We start from the raw sequence: 20,656 nt of genomic DNA on the forward strand, positions 1-20,656 counted from the left end.
GATAACTAATTTTACTTAACGCGCAGCCAGCTGATAACCATCAATCACCAATATAACTCCAAATCAAACGCATGAGAGGGATAAAGACTTATACTAGCTTAGCTATAGTACTCAATGGGATCATATATATCACAGTACTGATGGTCCGTTGAGAGATGAGATGAACAAAAAAAGCACTCGCTTTTCTCGCTCTATTGAGTTGATCAGAGTACTGCGTAGTACTCGTGTGTTGCTTCTGCTGATGACTTGATCGCAGCAGAAGCAGCAACAGTGACCAAGGTAACATTAAATGCCATGGCGATTGAAAGAAGCAGCAATAGTGTCGGGAATCTTTCTTTGCTTTCTTTGCCGTGTGAGAGGAAGCATTATTTATTACTATTTAATTTGCTTCTCTCTCTCTCTCTCTCTCTCTCTCTCTCTCTCTCTCTCTCTCTCTCCCTCTTGAGCTTCTCTGGATTGCGTTTGGCTCCCGAAACGAGCGGGCGCCGGGTGAGAAGTTTTTGTGGGCAGTTGGACGTTGGATATGAGAGACCCCTTAGAGGGATCAGCTAGCCTTTAGGCCTACAAAGTGGGAACATACACCTATGCTAAAATTTGACTCGTGCAATTGCACGTGCTGTAAAAACATTTTATTTTTGCGTCAGTAAATATATATGAAGATAATTTGATTTTTTTTTTTAATAGAGAGAGTGCATTTAACTCTGTAAAGCTATAAAATCCTCCATTGATTTTCTTTATGCATTAGTATAAATAAATCATGTGAAGAAAACATTCAATTAAGTGGACTCCTTTTTCTTATGACATTGAATGATATAGAATATTCTAGAAGTAAAAAAGAAAACAAAAGAGAAACTACTATTTATTGTAAAATGACATTTTGCCATTTTAGCTGCAATTGAAAAGGACTTGTCCACTACTCATTCAATTTTGCACTACTCTTAGTTGGTTTTTTATATAGTAGTGTGTGTATTCAAACTTGGGCCTTCGCAATTTATGATTTAAGGCGTTTTTATTTTCAATGTTCTGGTAATATGTAATATTACTTTTTTGAAGTGGAGGAGGAGGATCTAAATCCTTTGTTTTTGTCCAACCAGTATCGTGCACTGTGTTATTTTGTTTTCCTTCATACATATCAAAACTATATACTGTGATGAGACCGAACTTTGCATCAACATGCATCTTAAAACTGAACCACAATCAAGCGCACATGGGCTAGTCAGGCTATGGTCCTTAATTTCAATGGGCTAGTCAGGCTAGTAGTCTCATTGCTCTTCTTAATTATTATTATTATTATTATTTCCCCTTTTTTGAGAAAGAAAGAACTTCAATGAGTTCAATCCATCCGTAAGGAGGCTTAAATAAGCTTTTCAATATTGTCAATGACACCCATGAAGAATAAAGAGATGAAGCCACTTTATTATTTTCCATTTAAAGAAAGGTATCTTCATATTGTTAATAGGAAATGGCCTCTCTCGTACGCACTACATACAATTAGGAAACGTATAATGAAGTCATCATGTGCTTGGGGCTCGGATCCTCTGGACCATGCAAAACACTCAGCACAAGCATACGACCAATATGGGTCAGCAAAATAGTTGCACCCTTGCCTGTTATAGCCCCGTTGACTCGTATACAATTCTTATTGGAACATTTTCATTAGGATTAGTTGTTTTGATTAGAATACAGTTAAAATTCTCAAATTGACTCTTACAATCCTATCAACGATTAAGAACACCCTCTATAAAAATGAGATGTTCTAAATTACAAAAAGATGGCTAAAATCTCTAAACTAACTGAATGTAAGTATTCTGATAAAATTTGTACTCCATCCACTCATATGTGGACATGCATGGCTCTGTGCTGCATAACGTCCATCACGATGGACCGTATACCGCATGGTCCACGGGATCCACGCACCGTAGCAGCATAGTTTACACATTAACCAATATTAGGAGCATTAGTTGTGCTTGTGCAGGATGAGGCAGCAGGATAAGAGTATTCAAAGAGAGAGAGGGGGGGCTAAAGGGAACGTACGTGTGTTTCTCCTTCATCCTGGCTTACAAGTTACAACAACACTTAGAGCATCTCCAACAGCTTTTCTAAAATTTTCTCCAAAATAGAGAAGCAAAAGTTATATTCTCCAAATTATTTTTACACCAACTGCAACAGCTTCCATATTTTGAAGAATCTCTTTTTTCCTCCAAAAATTTGGAGAATGCTGCAGATTTAGGGAAGCTTCCCTATTTTTTCTCCTCCATCCCTATTTTGGGGAATGAGATGGGGAATCTGTTGGACCAAAAACCTAACTATATTCTCCAAAAGTGAGAAATGAGGAAGCTGTTGGAGATGCTCTTATAACAACATTCAATCAAATCACAGGATCCACCTCTCCTCAACATAATTAATACACCAACATGCTTAGCCCCCTACGTTATAAATGAGCCCCACGTGTGACGTTCTCATCCAAAAATTAGACCTCAAATTAATTTAATCAATCAATTAGTTTAATTTTCTCCTGCTGCAGGCTGCATGCATTCAGAGGCTAGATGAACAAGCTTCCAAAGTTCAATTTGGTAATTTGCTATTTTATGGGCAGGGTTAACTGAGGATCGATACATTTTGGACTGGGTGATATTGGCTTATATCGTCCAAACTTTTTTTTATTAGTGCTTATACTCTCTTGATCGTAGGCAATGTAGCATTTCGCCTTCATGAAATTTAGTGTTTTTGGAGTTAAATTGAGGACAAAAGGTAATTTATCATTATACGTGATTCTCGATCATATAATATCTCAATTTAATCCGAAAAATAATATAAACTAGATGTTGTATATACCTCGAAAAAAGAAGTTTGGAGATATATGCAGGGGCTATCCTCTCAGAGTATTTAAAAAATTGTGTGTTATCTGCAATGAACTTTTTTTGACTGCTCTGATCATGCATGAAATGGCGTTGGCACTGAAAATATGGAAAATGAGGATGTGGGCTGTTGTTTGTTCAGTCATATATACAAGTAACTGATTGTCTCTAATGCTACGCATCAAGTCTTTCATCAGTCTTAGTTTGACCTGATAAATTTAATTAACCGTAACTTTGTTCTTACCAGAGAGACAGACAGAGAGAGAGAGAGAGAGAGAGCGCTTGTGATGAGTCATAGTGATAATGAAGAAAATGAAAGGATGGGATGAGCACGTTCAGGGCGTAAAGTGCTAGTAACATTCATTTCCCTATGAAATTGAGGAAGATTGGTTGGGGCGTTAAAAAACTATCAATTCAATTCTAGCATTGATTATTTACAAAACAGGTTGGACAATTTTCTTTTTAAAATTACAGTCATGTTTGTGCATGTTAGATCAAGAGCGGATTTAAAAATAAGATTTGATTTCTATTAGATCTATATATATATGAATTCTTAATGACCAAACCGAGTAATTATAAACCCAGTAATTATCTACATAGACACTAGTTTACGAATAAATCTCATGCTTTCAGAATGTAAGATTGCTCTTGTTTAACCTGTAAATGGATCCTCCTTGACGAAACCGAGTAATTCTAAACCCACTAATTATTCTATTAGATCTGTATGTGTATTCTTAATGACTAAATGAGTAATTCTAAACCCGCTAATTATCTATATAGACACTAGTTTATGAATAAATCTCATGCTTTCAGAATTTAGCATTTATAAGTATGCTCTTGTATAACCTGTCCCATATTTCTATTAAAAAATTAAACCAATACATGTTCATACAACTTGACAACTATATTTGATTAAATAAAATAAAATAAAAACCTGGCATAGTTCGAGAAAATTATTTGTTCCGACGGTACATAACCCAAATTTGAATCCAACAAATTGAGAGGTTTGGATCCTTGCGTCCCAAATTTCTAATTAGGGTTCACAACCGCTTGCGTGTATCTACATAATTATAAATGGAATATGGAAAAACAACACATCTAAATTGTAGATTCCAATCAATTTTCCTCGATGGATTAACAATTATACGAAATAATATGCTGCCAAAAATTGGATAACTATGCTAAGCTAGAAAGGTTTAGTAGACAAGAATTCCAGGAATCGTCCACTGCATTCAACTAAATTGTTGAGCATCCATATCCTCAGGGATTCGAAATATTGAAAATTTAAAATAAATTTATCAGAGATCAATGGCTCCGATTTACATTCACAAGTAAGCCAGATTAGGTCTAATGAACACTACTTGGACCCGTATGTCCACAGAATTTGCTCCCACATATTAGAGAATACAGACGCACAATGACCTCTGTTTTATCTTTACACTTTATTGCTCGGGCATTGAGACATAATCATAAAATATTTCTCGTCTGTTTCACTTTTGTATTACACTGGTAAAGTAGCACAAAAATTTTACTGATACACAAATTCTTTACGTATACCTAAACTGATACAAAATTTTCTTTGTAATCAAATAATTAATATGGAAGCAAATAGAATATAGCTATAGATAGCAGGCGTACAACTGTTCACGAAATTTCTCCGTGATCAAATAGTTAATGCCAAAATAAAATAGCATTATACCTATAGATGCATGCTTACAACTGATATTTCACAAAATCATCATATATCGACCGTTGTATTGATCCAGTGGCTTATTTCTTTGAGGAAGCAAAAAGCAGTTAACCAAAATTCCTGTCTGAGCTCTAATCCTTTGGCTTATTTCTCATCATCTTCCGTTTAGTTACATCAAGATATCTCTTTCGTAACCTAATAGCATTTGGGGTAACCTGTAAAGGACATAAAAACATTGGTTACAACAAATAGTTACTGAATATAAACATAAAAGAAAACATAAGAACTTGAAGTAGTCTTACCTCAATGAGCTCGTCAGAAGCAACATATCCAATTGCCTCTTCTAGTGTCATCTGCAGAAAGTATATTATACCAAGAGTTCCAAGATGAGTGCCCATTTCCCAAACTATATATTACATTTTATAGTTAAATAGCAACATAACAGCAACTAATAACAGTATAGAATAAGCAGCGATAAAATGTAGAATTGTATTAACCATGTCTTTACATAAAAGGCTTTTCATAACATATTTTTAATGCATTGCATTCAAGAAAATTTCAGTTTACAAAAAATGTGTAATTAAGTTCTATAAAAAAGTGTAATTAAGATAAGAGAATAATTACAAGAGAAATAAGCACTAAGCATATCTGAATCTACCATTGTTACGTAAAGACATTCTATAATGATACCAGATACTTCGTGTGTGTGCGTGTGTGTGTTTCATAACGATGTTCACGTGAAGGGATCATGTCAGAAACAGATCTCTCCACTGCTAAATCATTTCATCAAAGTTATAAAAAAGAGCCTATTAACTAAACTAAGCTCTATGAGAAGTTGTGTATGGTAAATGTAAGGAAAAATAGTTCTTGTAAGATATGATAGTGAAAACAAATACATATTATGTTGGCAAAGAAAGTCAAGCTACTGATTTGCGCTTAAAGTTAGGAGATGGTCCATAAGGGGTAACACAAAAAAGTAAAAGTTATGGTACCAAAAAGGTTTGCATATAATTATATTTGCACGAGCAAAAGGAAGTAATCGTAAACATGCACAATGATAGACTAAGTACAATGATAGACAAGTTGTACTTTGATTTACATAACATAAGCAATACAAAAGGGCATTTGGAAATAACATTCATAATTAGGATGGTGACAATCCTAGCTCAATCCAGCTGATTGGTATCCCGCTCAGGTCAATTTCAAGCCCTACCACTGTTCTAGTAAGTTCCAAATAATGCAGTAATGCCTCCAGCAAATGATACAAACTCACCATCTTCTGAGTAATTTGATATCTAGACTTGGTTATTGCTTGATCCTCAAAATTAAATAAGTTAAACAATAAACCGACATTATAATCCATTAAGCTTGAGTAAGCTTCAATTTCCACCCTATAAGATTCAAACTGCCATAGAACACAAAAATCTTTGAAAGCTTTCAAAACATTATTGGCTGGTCTACCTCTAAATTACAGGTCTCTATAGAAGTAATTGACTGGCAGTCATTGATACCGTTAAGATAAAAATGTTATGAAAAAGAAAACATAGTGTACTCTAGAAAGGTGGAAGGGAAAAATACATGACGCGCATGAAACATGTCTTCATTGAGACATGTAAAGCGTATTTAGAGAACATACCAAGCGAGGTGGGGTCAAGCGCACATTTTCATCTTTACCAGGAGCACGGATGTTTGTTAACTCTTTACTCCGAACAGGATTTACCTATTGTTGAAAATTCCAAAATCAATTGAAAACAAAAGAAGGCTACACAAATAAAGGAATAGTGCTCAAGTACACAGAATATTCTTACATCAAGATCTTGGTCGCGTGAGTTTTCGCCAATTATCATACCATCATATGTCTTCATTGAGAAAAAGACAAAAGTATCTAATTTTCTGATGTTACACACATAGAAGAAAATTGAAAACATAGGTCACACAGGTACAGTAACTAACCTCCATTCCAGGTTCCACAAAGAGAGTTCCACGAGATTGCAAATTCATGAGTGCATGGGCAGTAATGAGACCACGGCTTACTGATATCTGCTCGCAAAGGATAAAGAAATACAGGCAGTTTTGGGATAAATAAATCAATTGATTGAAGGTCTAACGTGAGATTAACAATCAAACTCTACATGAAAATAAATGTACATTAAGAAGTCTGGTTACAACAATAATGGTTACTAGTTACTCCTATTAAGTCTGAAAAAATACCTCATCTGCTTAGAGGATAGGGAATACCCTTAGTTGATTAGATAGGTACTAAAATAGTAAAAGATCAGTTATCCTACTCACCTAACCAAAAATGAGCGCTTGAAAGAAGAAATTGAGATGCTCTTCACATTAAATCAACCCCCAAAAATTAAATAAATAAACTATATTCTTCTATTATAAAAGAGCACTCTTAAACTTTGTTATTTCCTAGAAATCCTCTAAGTTCTACTTACTTTTTTCAAGAGAGCGCTGCTACAGCGACACAAAATATGGGACCATTTGAGGGGACATGTGAGATGTCCCCCTCCTATTGCATAATGAGCTGGCATGGCATGACCAGCTCATTATGCAATAGGAGGGGGACATCTCACATGTCCCCTCCATTGGTCCCATATTTTGGGTCCTTAAGGCATTTTTCTTTTCAAGAATACATCTCCCAATTAATTATAGCAAATATACGGACATGTTGTCACGTTATTGACACCATAATTCATGTCTTCCTTTGTGTATGATTTGGCAAGAAAACAAAAACATGGAGGATGGCCATGACTGTGTAACTACATTAACAAGAAAACTTTTGGAACCAATACTTGTATTCTAGGCTACCCGGCCACCTCATCTTTCCATATTTGTGTCCAACACTTCCCCCTGTCCTTGTCCATGTTGGACACTCCTTGAACACTTCTTGATTATATACATACATTTATGTAGACCTATGCCTAAATAGACAATACATATTTTAGTCTAAAACACCCGTGATACACTTCTTGGTCGTACATCTTACATTGCACCTCAAATTTCTTCAACTCATCGGACTTGGATCAGGTTTTCATGATCATATGTATAATTTTAAGTCATTTGGATACCAAGTCCAAAAACGAGTAGCTTTTCAATTTATAATCTACTCAATAAAAGAAACATAAAAATGTTATATGGATTTTCTTTCACATAACATGTAATAAAAAAATGAGTATACTTGGTACCAAGCACAAACTTTGTGTTTGATATTGAGGTGGCTCATTCTCATCCACTCATCTTAAAAAGGACCACATTTATATGGTTTGAATAATTAAATGGTGAACATTTTCAAGTGGAAGGAAATGAGTCACCTCACTAATAAGCACAAAGTTCTTGTTTGGTACGAAGCATATCCATTTTTCTCAATATGAGAATAATGGGTATGTTTGGTATTAAGCACCAAAAATGGTGCTTAGTAGTGATGTGGTCACTTATCAACCACTCGTTTAATAAGCGGGTTATCAATTGGAGACCATTTTCAAATGGGTATCTTTAAATGAGTGGATGAGATGCATCCACATCACTACTAAACACCAATTTTATGCTTGGTACCAAATGTGTGCGTGCGTGCACATATGTAATATACACACAATACACACACAACTCTCTTTCTCTACTATATATATATAGTAGAGTAAAGAGAGATAGTGAGCAAGAGTGTTGTGTCCATGTATCCTACATTTTTCAAGTTTGTCATGTCCCGAATCTGCACCCACACCATGCAACATAGCTTGTATTTTATTTTTGTGCTTTATCGCAAAATTGTTTTTTTAAATCACATGAAGCAGCCTCCATGAAAGTTCGAAACACAGAAAGGAGACATAAAAGTATGATGGAATCTCCATGTATAACTTCAATATTTTGCTTGATTTTCTACCGCAAGAAGTTCAAAGTGCAGGAGAAAAAGCATAAAAGTAAAGGATATAACCTCCAGTTATAAATTTAACGTTTCGTTTTCTTTTTTAATAACACAGAACAGCAAGAGTTAAAGAAAGCAGATTCACAAGGAATTGCAACATTATACTTACCAACACCCCTTTCCTTACATTTCCAAGGGCTCCTTTATATTTTGAGTATGCTGAAAAGCAGTAGAAATTCAAATTCAATCTTCATCATATCAATCAAATGATATCTCTAAAGTGAAAAAATAGCATATATAAGATGTTGACTGCTCAATAAATGACTATAATAAGCATTGGGCAACCTTTGGGTTACGAATATGCTTTTACTTAACAAGCCAGTAACAGAAACTTAACACATAAAGTCATGTGAGCAGTATGAAAATGAATAATATTGATAGGTATCAAGTAAGAACAATTTTTATTTGTTAATGGATTTTGTTTCCCTCCATATTTGACGGAAAAATTTTCAAAATTCAAATGGTAAATGATCAGGCATTTCTAAAAAGTCCGTAAGAAGTTTACCAAGCTGATCTCAATCATGAGATGTATGTCATTATAATTTGTAAATGCTTCAAGATTGAAAAGGCTAAACAAAGCTAAGCAAGGTCCTACTTCTCCAAGCTCAGCAAGGAAAGTTCTTCAATGTGACTCATAGGCACTATAATCACAGAAAAATACATATGAAATAACATTTATAATTATTGCATATTGATCCTCATTGTATATATTTAGCGAGAATGTCCTCGGACTTGCTTATTAGTAGGGTAGTTTATTTCAAATAACAAAGGCAAGTTCTTTCACCTTTGCTCATTTCCAATGAGATTTTATTAGGGCATTTTCCAATAACACCAGGATTCATTTTTTAAAGATTAGTCCAAAGCTTTGTCGACCAACTAATAATAAATTTCACTCTGGCTCTCACCAAAGCGGCAAAGCTAGTATGAAATTCCTACACAAAGGTTCGTTTTGTCAAAACGTAAACAATTGAACAATGCTCGAGTTCGTTGGAAAAAATTTCAAGCTAAGTATCAAAAAGTAGTATACTACAGTTTTGAGCAACATCATGTACTTCGTCTAATGCATGTGTTTCAAGTAGATAAAAATGGATCCATTTGCAACTATCCAAACAAGTTGGACATCGATGGCATACATGTCATTCCAAATGGATGGATCTCCAAATCATTAGGGGAGAGAGAGAGATGTCTAATATATAATAGTTCTTATTAATAAGGAAACTCCTTTTCGTGACTCTTTTCTAGCCAGCACTGATCTAGAGAACTAAAATAAATTGCTTTTAGCCAAACTTCAAAACCTATCTATAAATTGGCGGGTAAAGGAATAAGTCCATTAAGCAAAAAAAATATGAAATAGCAATTTATCCATGAAAACATATTTAGAGAACCATGGTTTCTTTCTTATCAGTAAGACAGTAACAACACCAACGACTAGATTATAAAATAAAATATTTACACGAAAGCATGATGCACTAATCAAATTATAAACATGGAAAATACTAATTATTGAATGTACCTAAGAAAGCACGATGCATAAATCCAGTTCCGCGTGTGACGCTGCTAAAAACACTTCTGTAGCCAACTAAACCCCTACACATAAATCCAATACCTTGCCTTAGAGAAGTTCACTAATACAGATGAAAAATTTCAGTGCCGATCATGTTAAAATAATAAAAGTAATTATAAAGCATTGGCAAGTGAAAGCATTGACATCGTTACGATTAATCAACTCCACTAAATTAAAGTCAATTTGAACTGAATGTAACCTGACACTGATCAACGACTACATAAGTTTCAAAGGAAACTGTGTAACATTTTTCCTCAGTAGTCCTAAGTATTAAATATATTGAGAGAAATGTACGAGCACAACAACTCTTCTCATTGAAATACATAGAAATGATTAAATGTATATACGGCAACGTTATGTATATGCTTTCTAGAAACTGATATTCCAATATTTAACTACAAAAGAGGAAATAACATCTTACTACTTCATAAGACTGGAACTGGACGTAAGAGTATATTATAATAACCAACCTAGAGGGACAGGTCAGTGACATCCTAGTCCTGCCAGTACTCCCAGGAACATGACCCATGTCAACAAGTTCCCCTTTCCTATGTGAAAGTGCTTCCATCACGAGGCCCACATGCTCTTCATTCACCTGCAAAAATTTATTTATTACGAGTAAATATCCTAGAATATAAATTTCAGAGGTCAGGCAAACTAAAACATGTCAATACCTCAATGGTCACTTCTTCTATAGGCTCAAGCTTTTCTCCATTCTCTGTTTTATACCTGTACATGATAAGATATGACATCAGATATAGGCATACGAAAAGGCTAGATATAAAGTCAAGTAGTGTACCGTAAATAATAAAATACAAGCATGAAAACATGAACATTAAATAGCAATGAATTATAGTAGTGACTAGTGAGGATGCTAGAAATTAAGAAATGATCATATGCATATGTAAGATCAAGTGAATGAAGAAATACTTCAGAAAATGCCTCCGCAAATCCACATATATGCATATAGTTATTAAGTGCATTTTTCAGACAAAGTGCAACATTAGAATGATGGCAATAGTTCCACTGAAATTCTCTGAAAGGATGAATCAGCTAAAGCTCCAAACTGTAGTCACTATAGAGTTTAGATATATCCCAACCTGAGTTCCACAACATTGATGTGATAGGGATGAGAATGAAAATTTTCTTTAGCTAAATATGCAAGGCTACATAGACAAGCATTTAAGCATAAATATAGACAATATATTTACTTGTATAACAAAGAAGTGAGAAGTATTAAAGAATCATTATATATTTAAAGAAAAGGATTCAGTGAGTTCAGTTATAATATTTGAAATTTTCAATGAAACATCTAGCAACACTGACGTTTATGATGGTATTATAGTATGAAATGAGGCAGCATGGCAGCTTAAGATGTCAAGAATGAGACTAAAATTAGCATCTCTGTGTTCATTCAAACTATTAATAGCAAATATCTAAAGGATTAAAATGAATGGAAGTTCAGTCTTAAGAAGGTTATTAATTTTAACTCATATGAAATTAATGAATTAGCTGTCACTTGACTAGTTGTAAGTTGTCATTTACTCAAAATGAAAGCAAGAATCGAGAAAACTGTACCAAACAGCACAATGAATAATGAATATTGTTATTTGGGCATTTACCATAATCTTTGATCCTTGATATGGCAAAGACATCAAAAGCTACAATAAGAAATCCATAAAGAATCCAAAGGACTCTGATGTATGAATTCAATTTGGATACAAAAGAAGGTGTATCAAACATGCAACCATCGTCACAGAACTCTCACACTGTAGATAGTGAGCATGGACAAAGAGTCCATCGGGCAGACTTTGACTATTGTATCTAGATGTGCCTATTACATTAAACATGATGATTTTCTAAACCGCATCAATGGTAAATCTAGTAGTTTGTTAACATTTCAGTTCAAGCTACTGATTTCCTTTAAATTATTAAAAACAATAAGAAGGTCTATGAGCCTCAATGAGTTGTTTTATGTATAAGAAAGCTAACGATTTGAATTTATTAAACATGCCAAAAAAAATTTGTTTATTTCATGACAGAAAGAGAGGAAGAGACCACAAAATTAGGTTTTATAAAACCACATCTTTATAATAAAAGAGAAGAGAAAAGGTCACACAAGTAGCAACTAAGATATGCACATTTATATTTTTCATGCCAGATCTTTAAGCAAGTCAATATTTGTACAAACAATTGGGTTGCTTTTACAAGGACAGATTAAGAATGAAATAATTTTTATGTAAGTTAATCCTGGAATTAGATGCTGCCATGCAACGTTTTAAGCAATGAGTCAGAGACCCACTCTGCTACCTACCAAACACCAATGCATGGTAGAGAAGAATAAACCAAAACTGAAAATAACAATAATGTATAACATAACTTTTGCTCTCTTGATGGCTTAAAGTGCATGTAAACATAACGCATAAAACATGTTTGGTTAATTTTTACTTAAAAAATATCAATATTGGTTTTATTAAACAGGAACATGATTTCCAAATATAAAATTTATTTACACACCTCAATCATAATTTCACCTTCATGCTTCACAAGCATAAGTTCAAAATCACAAGGATAATGATTAATGAATCAATGAAGTCACCAAATGTCATAACAAAGATGAAACAAGACATTAAAACTTGACTAAGAATTCATAAGTAATACTCAACTACATCATGTCTTAGGCAAAGGGAACAAACTCCCAAGGCTCTACTACAAGTTATATTAAAATTTCATATATTATACTGAAATAACGTAAGTTACATTGACATAACGTACATTATAGTGAAATAGTGTACACTATATTGAAATAGTGTAGCATTACGACATATCCTGGTGATTTGATAATATTGCGTAACGTTTTAAGATTTGTAACAATAAGTCAACGCGAAATAATCAATTACACAACGCATTTTCCACATTTTATTTTCATTAATCCTACAAACAAGAAAAAGGCACAAATATTAAGATGATATGTTCAGAAGGGCTAAAGGAGTTGATCCCAAGCAGATCTACTACAACAAGATGTCAAAAACAACCCAATTAAAGCTAATAATAATTTAAGAAATAACTAAATGCATAGAAGAGTAACTGCGTGGATAAGCTAAAGAACTCACATAACTCTAGGGGGCGAAACAGACAATTCAAACTTTTCGCGTCTCATGTTCTCGATTAAGATACCTGTGAACTCCGTGAATAAGTTATCCCAAGATAAATTAATTATTAAACACTAGCAAAATGAAAATTCATTTATGTAACAGCCTAACATGTTGCGAAAAAGACCTAGACAAACTTGAAAACATATCAAACAACACAGAATGGACTGAAGAAATCAAAACCAAACATACCCAACTGAAGCTCGCCCCTCCCTTGAACTTCATATGAGTCTGATAATACTCCAGGAAGAACATTTATAGCAAGATTGGTTTCCGCTTCTGCCATCAAGCGGTCTCTAATTTTCCCTGCAGTCAACTGTATAACAAGAATACTTAGCACAGAAGAAACTCGATACTAAAGAAAATGTTGTACATAGAAGAAAAATTGAAGGCTGAATTCAATCAGAGCAGAAAATACAAATAATCTATCACATGAAAATTATGTCACAATCTATAACCTTCACAGGAAACTGCTAACAGGAAAGCTCTGTGGAGAACGTAAAACAAGGCGAAAAAGACAAATCTTTACTTGAAAGGTGAAGCTGTATGGTTTTAAGCGACAGAACTACTACAACAACAAAGCCTTTATCCCAAAATTTTGGTGTCAGGTACATGAATCCCAATCTCCCATTCAGTTTTAAGCAACAGACCACTCAGAAAAAATATAATATTTTCCATTGGTTACATGTAGTGGTTGATCTATACCAGTAATCGCTGCTTATAAAATTCTTGAAAGAAACAACACGCATTGCAGTTTATACAACTCTCATTCAGTTCTACATGAATCTCAATCTCCCATTCAGTTTTAAGCAACAAAACTCTCAGAAAAAATAGGGGAAAAGGCCAATTTGGTCTCTGTACTAAGGCTTCATACTCAAATTGGTCCATGCATTTTATTTTTTCTCAACGTAGTCCTCGTACCCCTTGTTTGGTGCAAAGGTTAGTCCTTTTTTAACATCCATTAAAAATTATGTTAAATATATGAAAGGACAATATTACCTAATCCTAAAAATAGGATATAAATTCAATAATTAATTTTACTTCTTATTCCTTAAAAACTCTTTTTTTAATATCTAAAAAAAAGATTCAATAAAAATACCTCAAAACAGCAAGTTAATTAGAAAGACCCAAAAGACCGATTAAATGGAAGGACCCGACTGAAGCGTGACCCATAATTTATTTTCTGCTCTAAATGTCATCTCCACACTGCAAATTTCGAAAAAGTCAGTTCATTTTAAACTAAATAAAAACTCTCATCTTCTGAAAACATATTGTCTCAATCTGGAACATAAACTCTATATCTTTTATTTAAAAGTGCTCACCATATGCAGAGCCACATCTGAACATGTCTTCACTCTGAAATTCCTTTTCACATTAGAAACCCACAATAAGTTTACTTTTCTTCCATTGTATAAATCATATTCCCAACTCCGCTGAAGGGTACCAGTTTATTAACAGTGTTATAGAATCCACAGCAGCAATTTCTAAGGGTTTATGAATTCTCCAGTTTCCATATTAAATCCTCTGCTATATTAGCATCACAACTATACTTGAAGAAACCTATATTTTTTAGACAGAAACTTGGTGAGGGTCTAATGTGAAATATACATGATAAAGATTTTGAATATACATGTTCATAAAAAAGAAGTATAAATTAAAAGTATAAGGACTTCTATTCCCAATACTTAACGAATGTTAGAAGGATTAAGTTTATATCTAAACATGGGGTACAACTAAATTGAGAAAAAAATAAATTGGGAGGCCAATTTGAGTATATTCAAATTCTTGAAAGAAAAAAATAAAGATTGCAGTTCATACAACTCTCATTTTGTGAGAGAACAAATTGAAATTATACTTGAACAGTTCGGCATGTGATTCTTAAATAAGAAGTATCAACAATATGAAAAACTTGTTATATTTGTATATCACATAACAGTTAGAGAAGTTTTCAAATGGAGAATGTAAAAGGATGGACTTAGACCTTCCCCTAACAGTATTGCAAAGGCTCAACAACCTTTATACTGAAACAAAGACCATTCAGATGACTCATGCAATAATGAGGTTGTGCACCCAAGACGTCCCACTAAGAATACTAGAATTTGGGGTAGAAATATTGGAGGGAAATCGAAAGAGAAAAATCAGAAAAAATATATATACATAAAAATAAGTTTCTTAAAGAGATGTGGATACCCAGATATGATGAAAACTTTGCAAGAAAGAAATACCAACTATATTTGTCCAGAAGCTGCCACTTACATGAATACCATCATTACCAGCCAACGGAGAGTCATTGACACCAAAAGTCATGGAAATTGTTGGAGGATCTAAGTCAACTGTAGGCAATGCGGTCATGACCTAAAATGTTGTGATTGTTAGTAAAGGGATAAATGAATACATATAAAACATACACTAGATTAATGTGAAGAATTTAGGTTAATGATTAAATAAAGGAACTAAACAAAGAACTTATGGTAGAAACTCAACAATAAATCAAATATTTAAAATCAAACCCTGCAACATATATTGGTTATATACCATGTAATTCCAGGAAGGGGCTAGTAGGGGCTAGGTATTTTTATTAAAAAAGAATGAAAAGAAAATTATTACAAAACAAATCAACAAGAAAAGAAGTGGAAACAGATTCAAAGAAGTTATTCATAACATAGAAGATAATATAAGTAACTGCACTAGAATATATCTTACAACAACCAACAAGAAAAGAAGTGGAAACAGACTCAAAGACTACACACAACAGTTTACCATAAAAAGAAATATACCAAATACAAGAATGGATGTAAAATCTTATTACAAAACAAACTCCTGATCCGCTAATCAAGAAAAAAATAAGCACTTAAAACATGATTGATGTTGTCATTCTCAGGCAAATTTAACTACTAATTTGATAGGCCACTAACTAATAGTTTCAAAAATCTCAGACAAAATCAGAGAAGTGTTTTACAATGAAGAATGTGCTTAGTATGAAGACAATGTATATAAGCATCTGTAAGAATGTACTTGCATAAGAGAAAGGCAGCTTCATTCTTAAGGGTGCAAAAGGTAGCAACGGATGCCTTTTCATATGTCTAAGAAAAGCATATTCAACCTAGGATGAGTATTACACTGATCTATTGATTAAGTTGAGAGAAGCAAAATAACTTGCCTATGATTAGTGTTCTTCAACCGGCCAATCAAATTTGCAAACTCACATCTGATGCACTCTTAGACTAACATTTTTTTGGTGATTTAAGTCTTAGATTGTTCTGCAAGTGTGTGCCTACTTCAAGCTTAGGTTGCTTTGGTATGCAATTCTGGCAGCCACCACCTGTTTATCATGTTTATACAAGCTAAGTAGCTAACTAGTTAATATACTAAAAATATGCTTGCAAGACAACTTAAACTAATGATTGAAGCCCAGATATAATTTGGATATTGTACACATGAGAGCCAACTAAAACATACTCTTGATATCTCAAATCCTTGCTTTGGCAGCTCACCAGTGTGACTGAGCCCTGTTTCTGTCGTTTCTCACCTTGTTAGCCACCTAGCCTATCTGCACTTTCTTCCACCTCCAGGATACCTTCTTCCTAACATTATTTCTTACATTGCCTGTGTCCTACATCAGACCCTAGTACTGCTAACACTGCTGCAAAAGCAAATCTAAATTCTTAACTAGAAAAGCTACCGGGTGGAGAATATGTTGAAGACTGAACTTCTTAACCCACCATTTCGCTAAATAGATCACAAACACCATCTTGCAAAACCCAGTTAATAGTGACTACGATTGCTGCTTTTTATCCTATCCTGCCACCCAACATGCCTTTTGTTTCATAAACTTGTTAAACTTTGAGACATTTAAAATTTTCATTTATTCATGTCAGTACAGGAGATCCACCCACAAAGAATGACCCTACTAGTTTGTATCACAAATTTAGTACGAAAGACATAAGACTGCAACATACTGAAAGGTGAGAAAACCATAAAAGGTGACTCATTTTGTACATTACAGAATCTAGTGGAAAAGTATTGAGCATCTGGTCTCAACTGTAAGGGTCAAAGCCAACTCCAGCCTCATTCTATAGGTAAGAATAAGATTATAACTCTGAAGGGCCCATGACAAGAATAAATTAAATAAAGTAACTCCATATAATAGGGATAAAAAATGAGATGCGGTAAGAAAAGGCCTGCTATGAAATACATAATATTAGGCATTAAAAGTTAACAAAATGATAAGATCATCAATATACCTTTTACTGTGTTATTCTTTGTTGTGTTTATTGTCACAACTTTAGAATTTAGGAACAATCTGGCAAGATTCACACTTAGGAATTTGGGAAACATGAAGTTTCAGAAAATATTTGGGAACAGTTGTCAGGAAATAAAATAAATTCAAACAGTAAGTAGATTTTTTACGATATTATTCAATTTATAAGATGTGATACAACAGAGCTTAAGCATATCGGTAAAAGGAAAAACATAAAGTAATTAGATGGCGAGGACCCAAATTCAGAATAAAATATTGAGAACTTCTCGAGTGCAGAAATACTAAAACAATGCAATAACGATATTGCCATATCCATGTACTCAAATTATTAGTAGGACAATTCATTTGTCAATGTCCTCAGTATATTTGAGAATTCATGAAAAAAGGCAAATGTTGTTACGATATACAGTACTTACTGTCAGCACAAGTACACATTCTTATGGTACATGATTCCAAAATAAATACACAGCAAAACCCTTGCATCACTATCAACTTAATGATGTCAGTGGCATCCTCTATTCTGGATATTAGTGTTAAAGGACCCTAATCTATGCAGTAACTTCAAGCAACAAACCCATTATCTCAAGTTTTTTGGGACTGTATATTAATCATGTATAATCATTCAGCAGTATTAAACTGCTTCCACTGCTAAGTTATCATCCTTTTAGTTTATGAGTCAGCAAAAATAAAATAGTATAATATATAATGATATCTGTAACAAAGTCATGATAATTTGTAAGCCCTTTTTTTCCTTAGTCCACATTAATGATTGCAGTTAAATGGAGAACTTGCTATTTGAATCCAACATAGCATAAGTCAAAAAATTAAATCAAAAGTTCATGTTAGATAACTGAGCTAAGAGACCCAAAAAGAATAGTAGTTGAAATTCACCTTAACATCAACGCCACTACAAGAGATATGATGTCAATATTCCCAAAAAGAGATATATAATGTCAGAAACCCTGCCCCCACCACGACCCGCTTAAGAGGGGAAATTAAAAACAGTATCTTGTGCAGAAGCATAATTTCAAGAGGTGTTACATAAATGTTACGCGTATGAAGTAGACAAATAGGTAACATAATTAGAAGGAAGACCAGAAGAGCGATCATAGAACAAAATGCAAGAAAAGATACACAAGGATAAGACACATAAGAAGTACCTACATTGACATTTGCCACTGTGTGACCAATAGATGGACTCATCAATCCAGCCATTGAGATTATATCACCAGCTCCTGCAGTGTCAATTGTGATCATGCTTGTGCCCTTCTTTTTCATAAGCTTTGTTATCTGCATAATCAGTCATGAGAGTAGTGCCATTTGAAACACGATCGTAAAAAAAATACACATTGTAACAGCTAGAAACACAAGGTCAACATACCCTTCCTTCTTCAATTTTTTCAACTCCATTATCTGTGCAGCGAAGACCATGTATTCTATCACCAACGTTAACAATTCCTGAAGAAACACGTCCAGTCAATATTCTTCCAAGATAAAAATCTTTCTCCATCATAGACACCTGCAGAAGTCTAGTAAGTTAGGCTCTCAAAGGAATACAGGAAAAATGATATGCAAATTCAACAATAAGAAGCAAGCGAATTAATATATAAACTAATGGATAAAATTATATCAATATTTGTATATTATTAGTACTAAGATATAAGTAGAAATTATGGAATATTGTTGAGAAATTGTGAAATCTGATTAGATATGATTTTATCTCATGCATATTTTGTAATACCCTTCTAATCTCTATTTAAAAGATGTTAGATTTAGATGAATTATAACTTAGCCTCTTCTATGTCTACATGGTATCAGAACCTAGCCTACTCAATCCTAAAAAACTTGTCCTATCTTTCTAGATCTCGAGGCCATCGCGAGGGTTTTGCATGGCCATCATGCTCTCCTTGACCAAGGTTTTAAATGTCGGTCGACCGACATGTCGGTTTGAGGGCTTGAGCGACACGACATGGGCGTTTTCTACTCATATGTCAGTTCTCAGGATCAAATCAGAAATATCGAGGCCATATCGTGCATATCGGCCAATTTTTTAGCTTTGAAAAATCGGCCGATATGGCCCTTTTTTTAAGATTTATTTTTTTGTTATCGGGTTTGGGTTTAGTAATAAAAACTCAAACCCGTTTGATCTGTTCTCATGTTTAAGGGTTTCTTATGAACCCGATAGAAAGAAAAGAGAAAAATTAGGACTGCAGCGGACTTGGGAACCAATCACTGCCAGCCTCCCCTCTTTGTTCTCGTCCCGTCGCCGGCACTGCCTCCCTGTGACGTCAGAATCCACCCATCGCCGGCGTCGCCTCTTCCTCTCCCTCTTTCATGCGACAATGGCAGCCAAACTTCAAGCTCTCCCTGGCGTCCGGTAAGCCTCCTTCATTCTATATCTCTCTCTGAGTTTGTCTTGTAATTTCAGATTGTGGCTGCAGCGGACTGATTTTTTCCCCCTCTTCCAGTTTCAGCTTGTGACTTTGTGCTGAGCAAAAGGAGTAGTTGTTGATTTATTTTTCTTGTTTGTTGTCTCTCAAAATTAGGTAAGTCTCCCTCTTGAATATTTTCTCTGTGAAATAAAACTGATTTTAAGTTAGTAATTGAATTATAAAATTGAAATGTAATAAATTCAAATGCTAATGCATGGGAGATGCTTAACAGTTAACACTTCTTAATGTCAGTTGCCTCTCGTGAATTCGTACCAAGTTGCTGAAATTAAATTGAAATTAGAAAATCCTAAGCAATTGAGAACTGAAATTATCACCCCTTGTACACTTTCTAAGCAATTGATTACTTTTTAGTGTGAAGACAACACTCTCCACTGCACTATACACTTTCTAAGCATTTGGTTGGCCTATCATTATGTTTAAATTTTGTATCAAATCAAATTATCAATTACTGTTAAATCAATTATTGTTTGAAGATTCATAATTTTAATAAGCTTTGAATAATGGACTTGGTAGTTGGTATTTCAATAAGCTTTGAATAATGCATAATTATTTAATTTGTCATTTTAATTAGCTTTGAATAATGCATAATTATTTAATTTATCAATTTAAATATGCAATTGATTTAAATATGTAAATATAATTAGTTGTCTAAATCCATATTTGTTGTCTTGTTAATTATTGTAGAATCATGACATGCGAAGGACAAGGATCTACTAGACCGTCAACACCAAAAATGGGTGGTAAAGATCC

The 20,656-nt window shown here is 33.9% G+C and overlaps 1 protein-coding gene across 3 annotated transcripts in view; it reads right to left on the bottom strand.

The window, feature by feature from the left end:
- Positions 4,268-20,656, bottom strand: part of LOC109840784 (GTP-binding protein TypA/BipA homolog) — a 25,073-nt gene continuing 8,684 nt past the window's right edge. For 2 of the 3 annotated variants that reach the window (XM_020409548.1, XM_020409550.1), the window contains 14 exons: positions 18,835-18,972; positions 18,618-18,743; positions 15,449-15,547; positions 13,385-13,508; positions 13,154-13,217; positions 10,715-10,769; positions 10,511-10,635; positions 9,990-10,063; positions 8,586-8,635; positions 6,502-6,588; positions 6,357-6,407; positions 6,185-6,268; positions 4,851-4,901; positions 4,268-4,763 (listed from right to left, as the gene is read on the bottom strand). In XM_020409548.1, coding sequence (XP_020265137.1) covers positions 4,680-4,763; positions 4,851-4,901; positions 6,185-6,268; positions 6,357-6,407; positions 6,502-6,588; positions 8,586-8,635; positions 9,990-10,063; positions 10,511-10,635; positions 10,715-10,769; positions 13,154-13,217; positions 13,385-13,508; positions 15,449-15,547; positions 18,618-18,743; positions 18,835-18,972 — 1,212 coding nt within the window. In that variant the 3' untranslated portion in view covers positions 4,268-4,679. The remainder of the gene's footprint in view (positions 4,764-4,850; positions 4,902-6,184; positions 6,269-6,356; positions 6,408-6,501; positions 6,589-8,585; positions 8,636-9,989; positions 10,064-10,510; positions 10,636-10,714; positions 10,770-13,153; positions 13,218-13,384; positions 13,509-15,448; positions 15,548-18,617; positions 18,744-18,834; positions 18,973-20,656) is intronic. The other variant, XM_020409549.1, reaches the window with a different exon arrangement.

The sequence above is a fragment of the Asparagus officinalis genome, chromosome 5, assembly GCF_001876935.1.
Source record: "Asparagus officinalis chromosome 5, Aspof.V1, whole genome shotgun sequence".
Taxonomy (NCBI): domain Eukaryota; kingdom Viridiplantae; phylum Streptophyta; class Magnoliopsida; order Asparagales; family Asparagaceae; genus Asparagus; species Asparagus officinalis.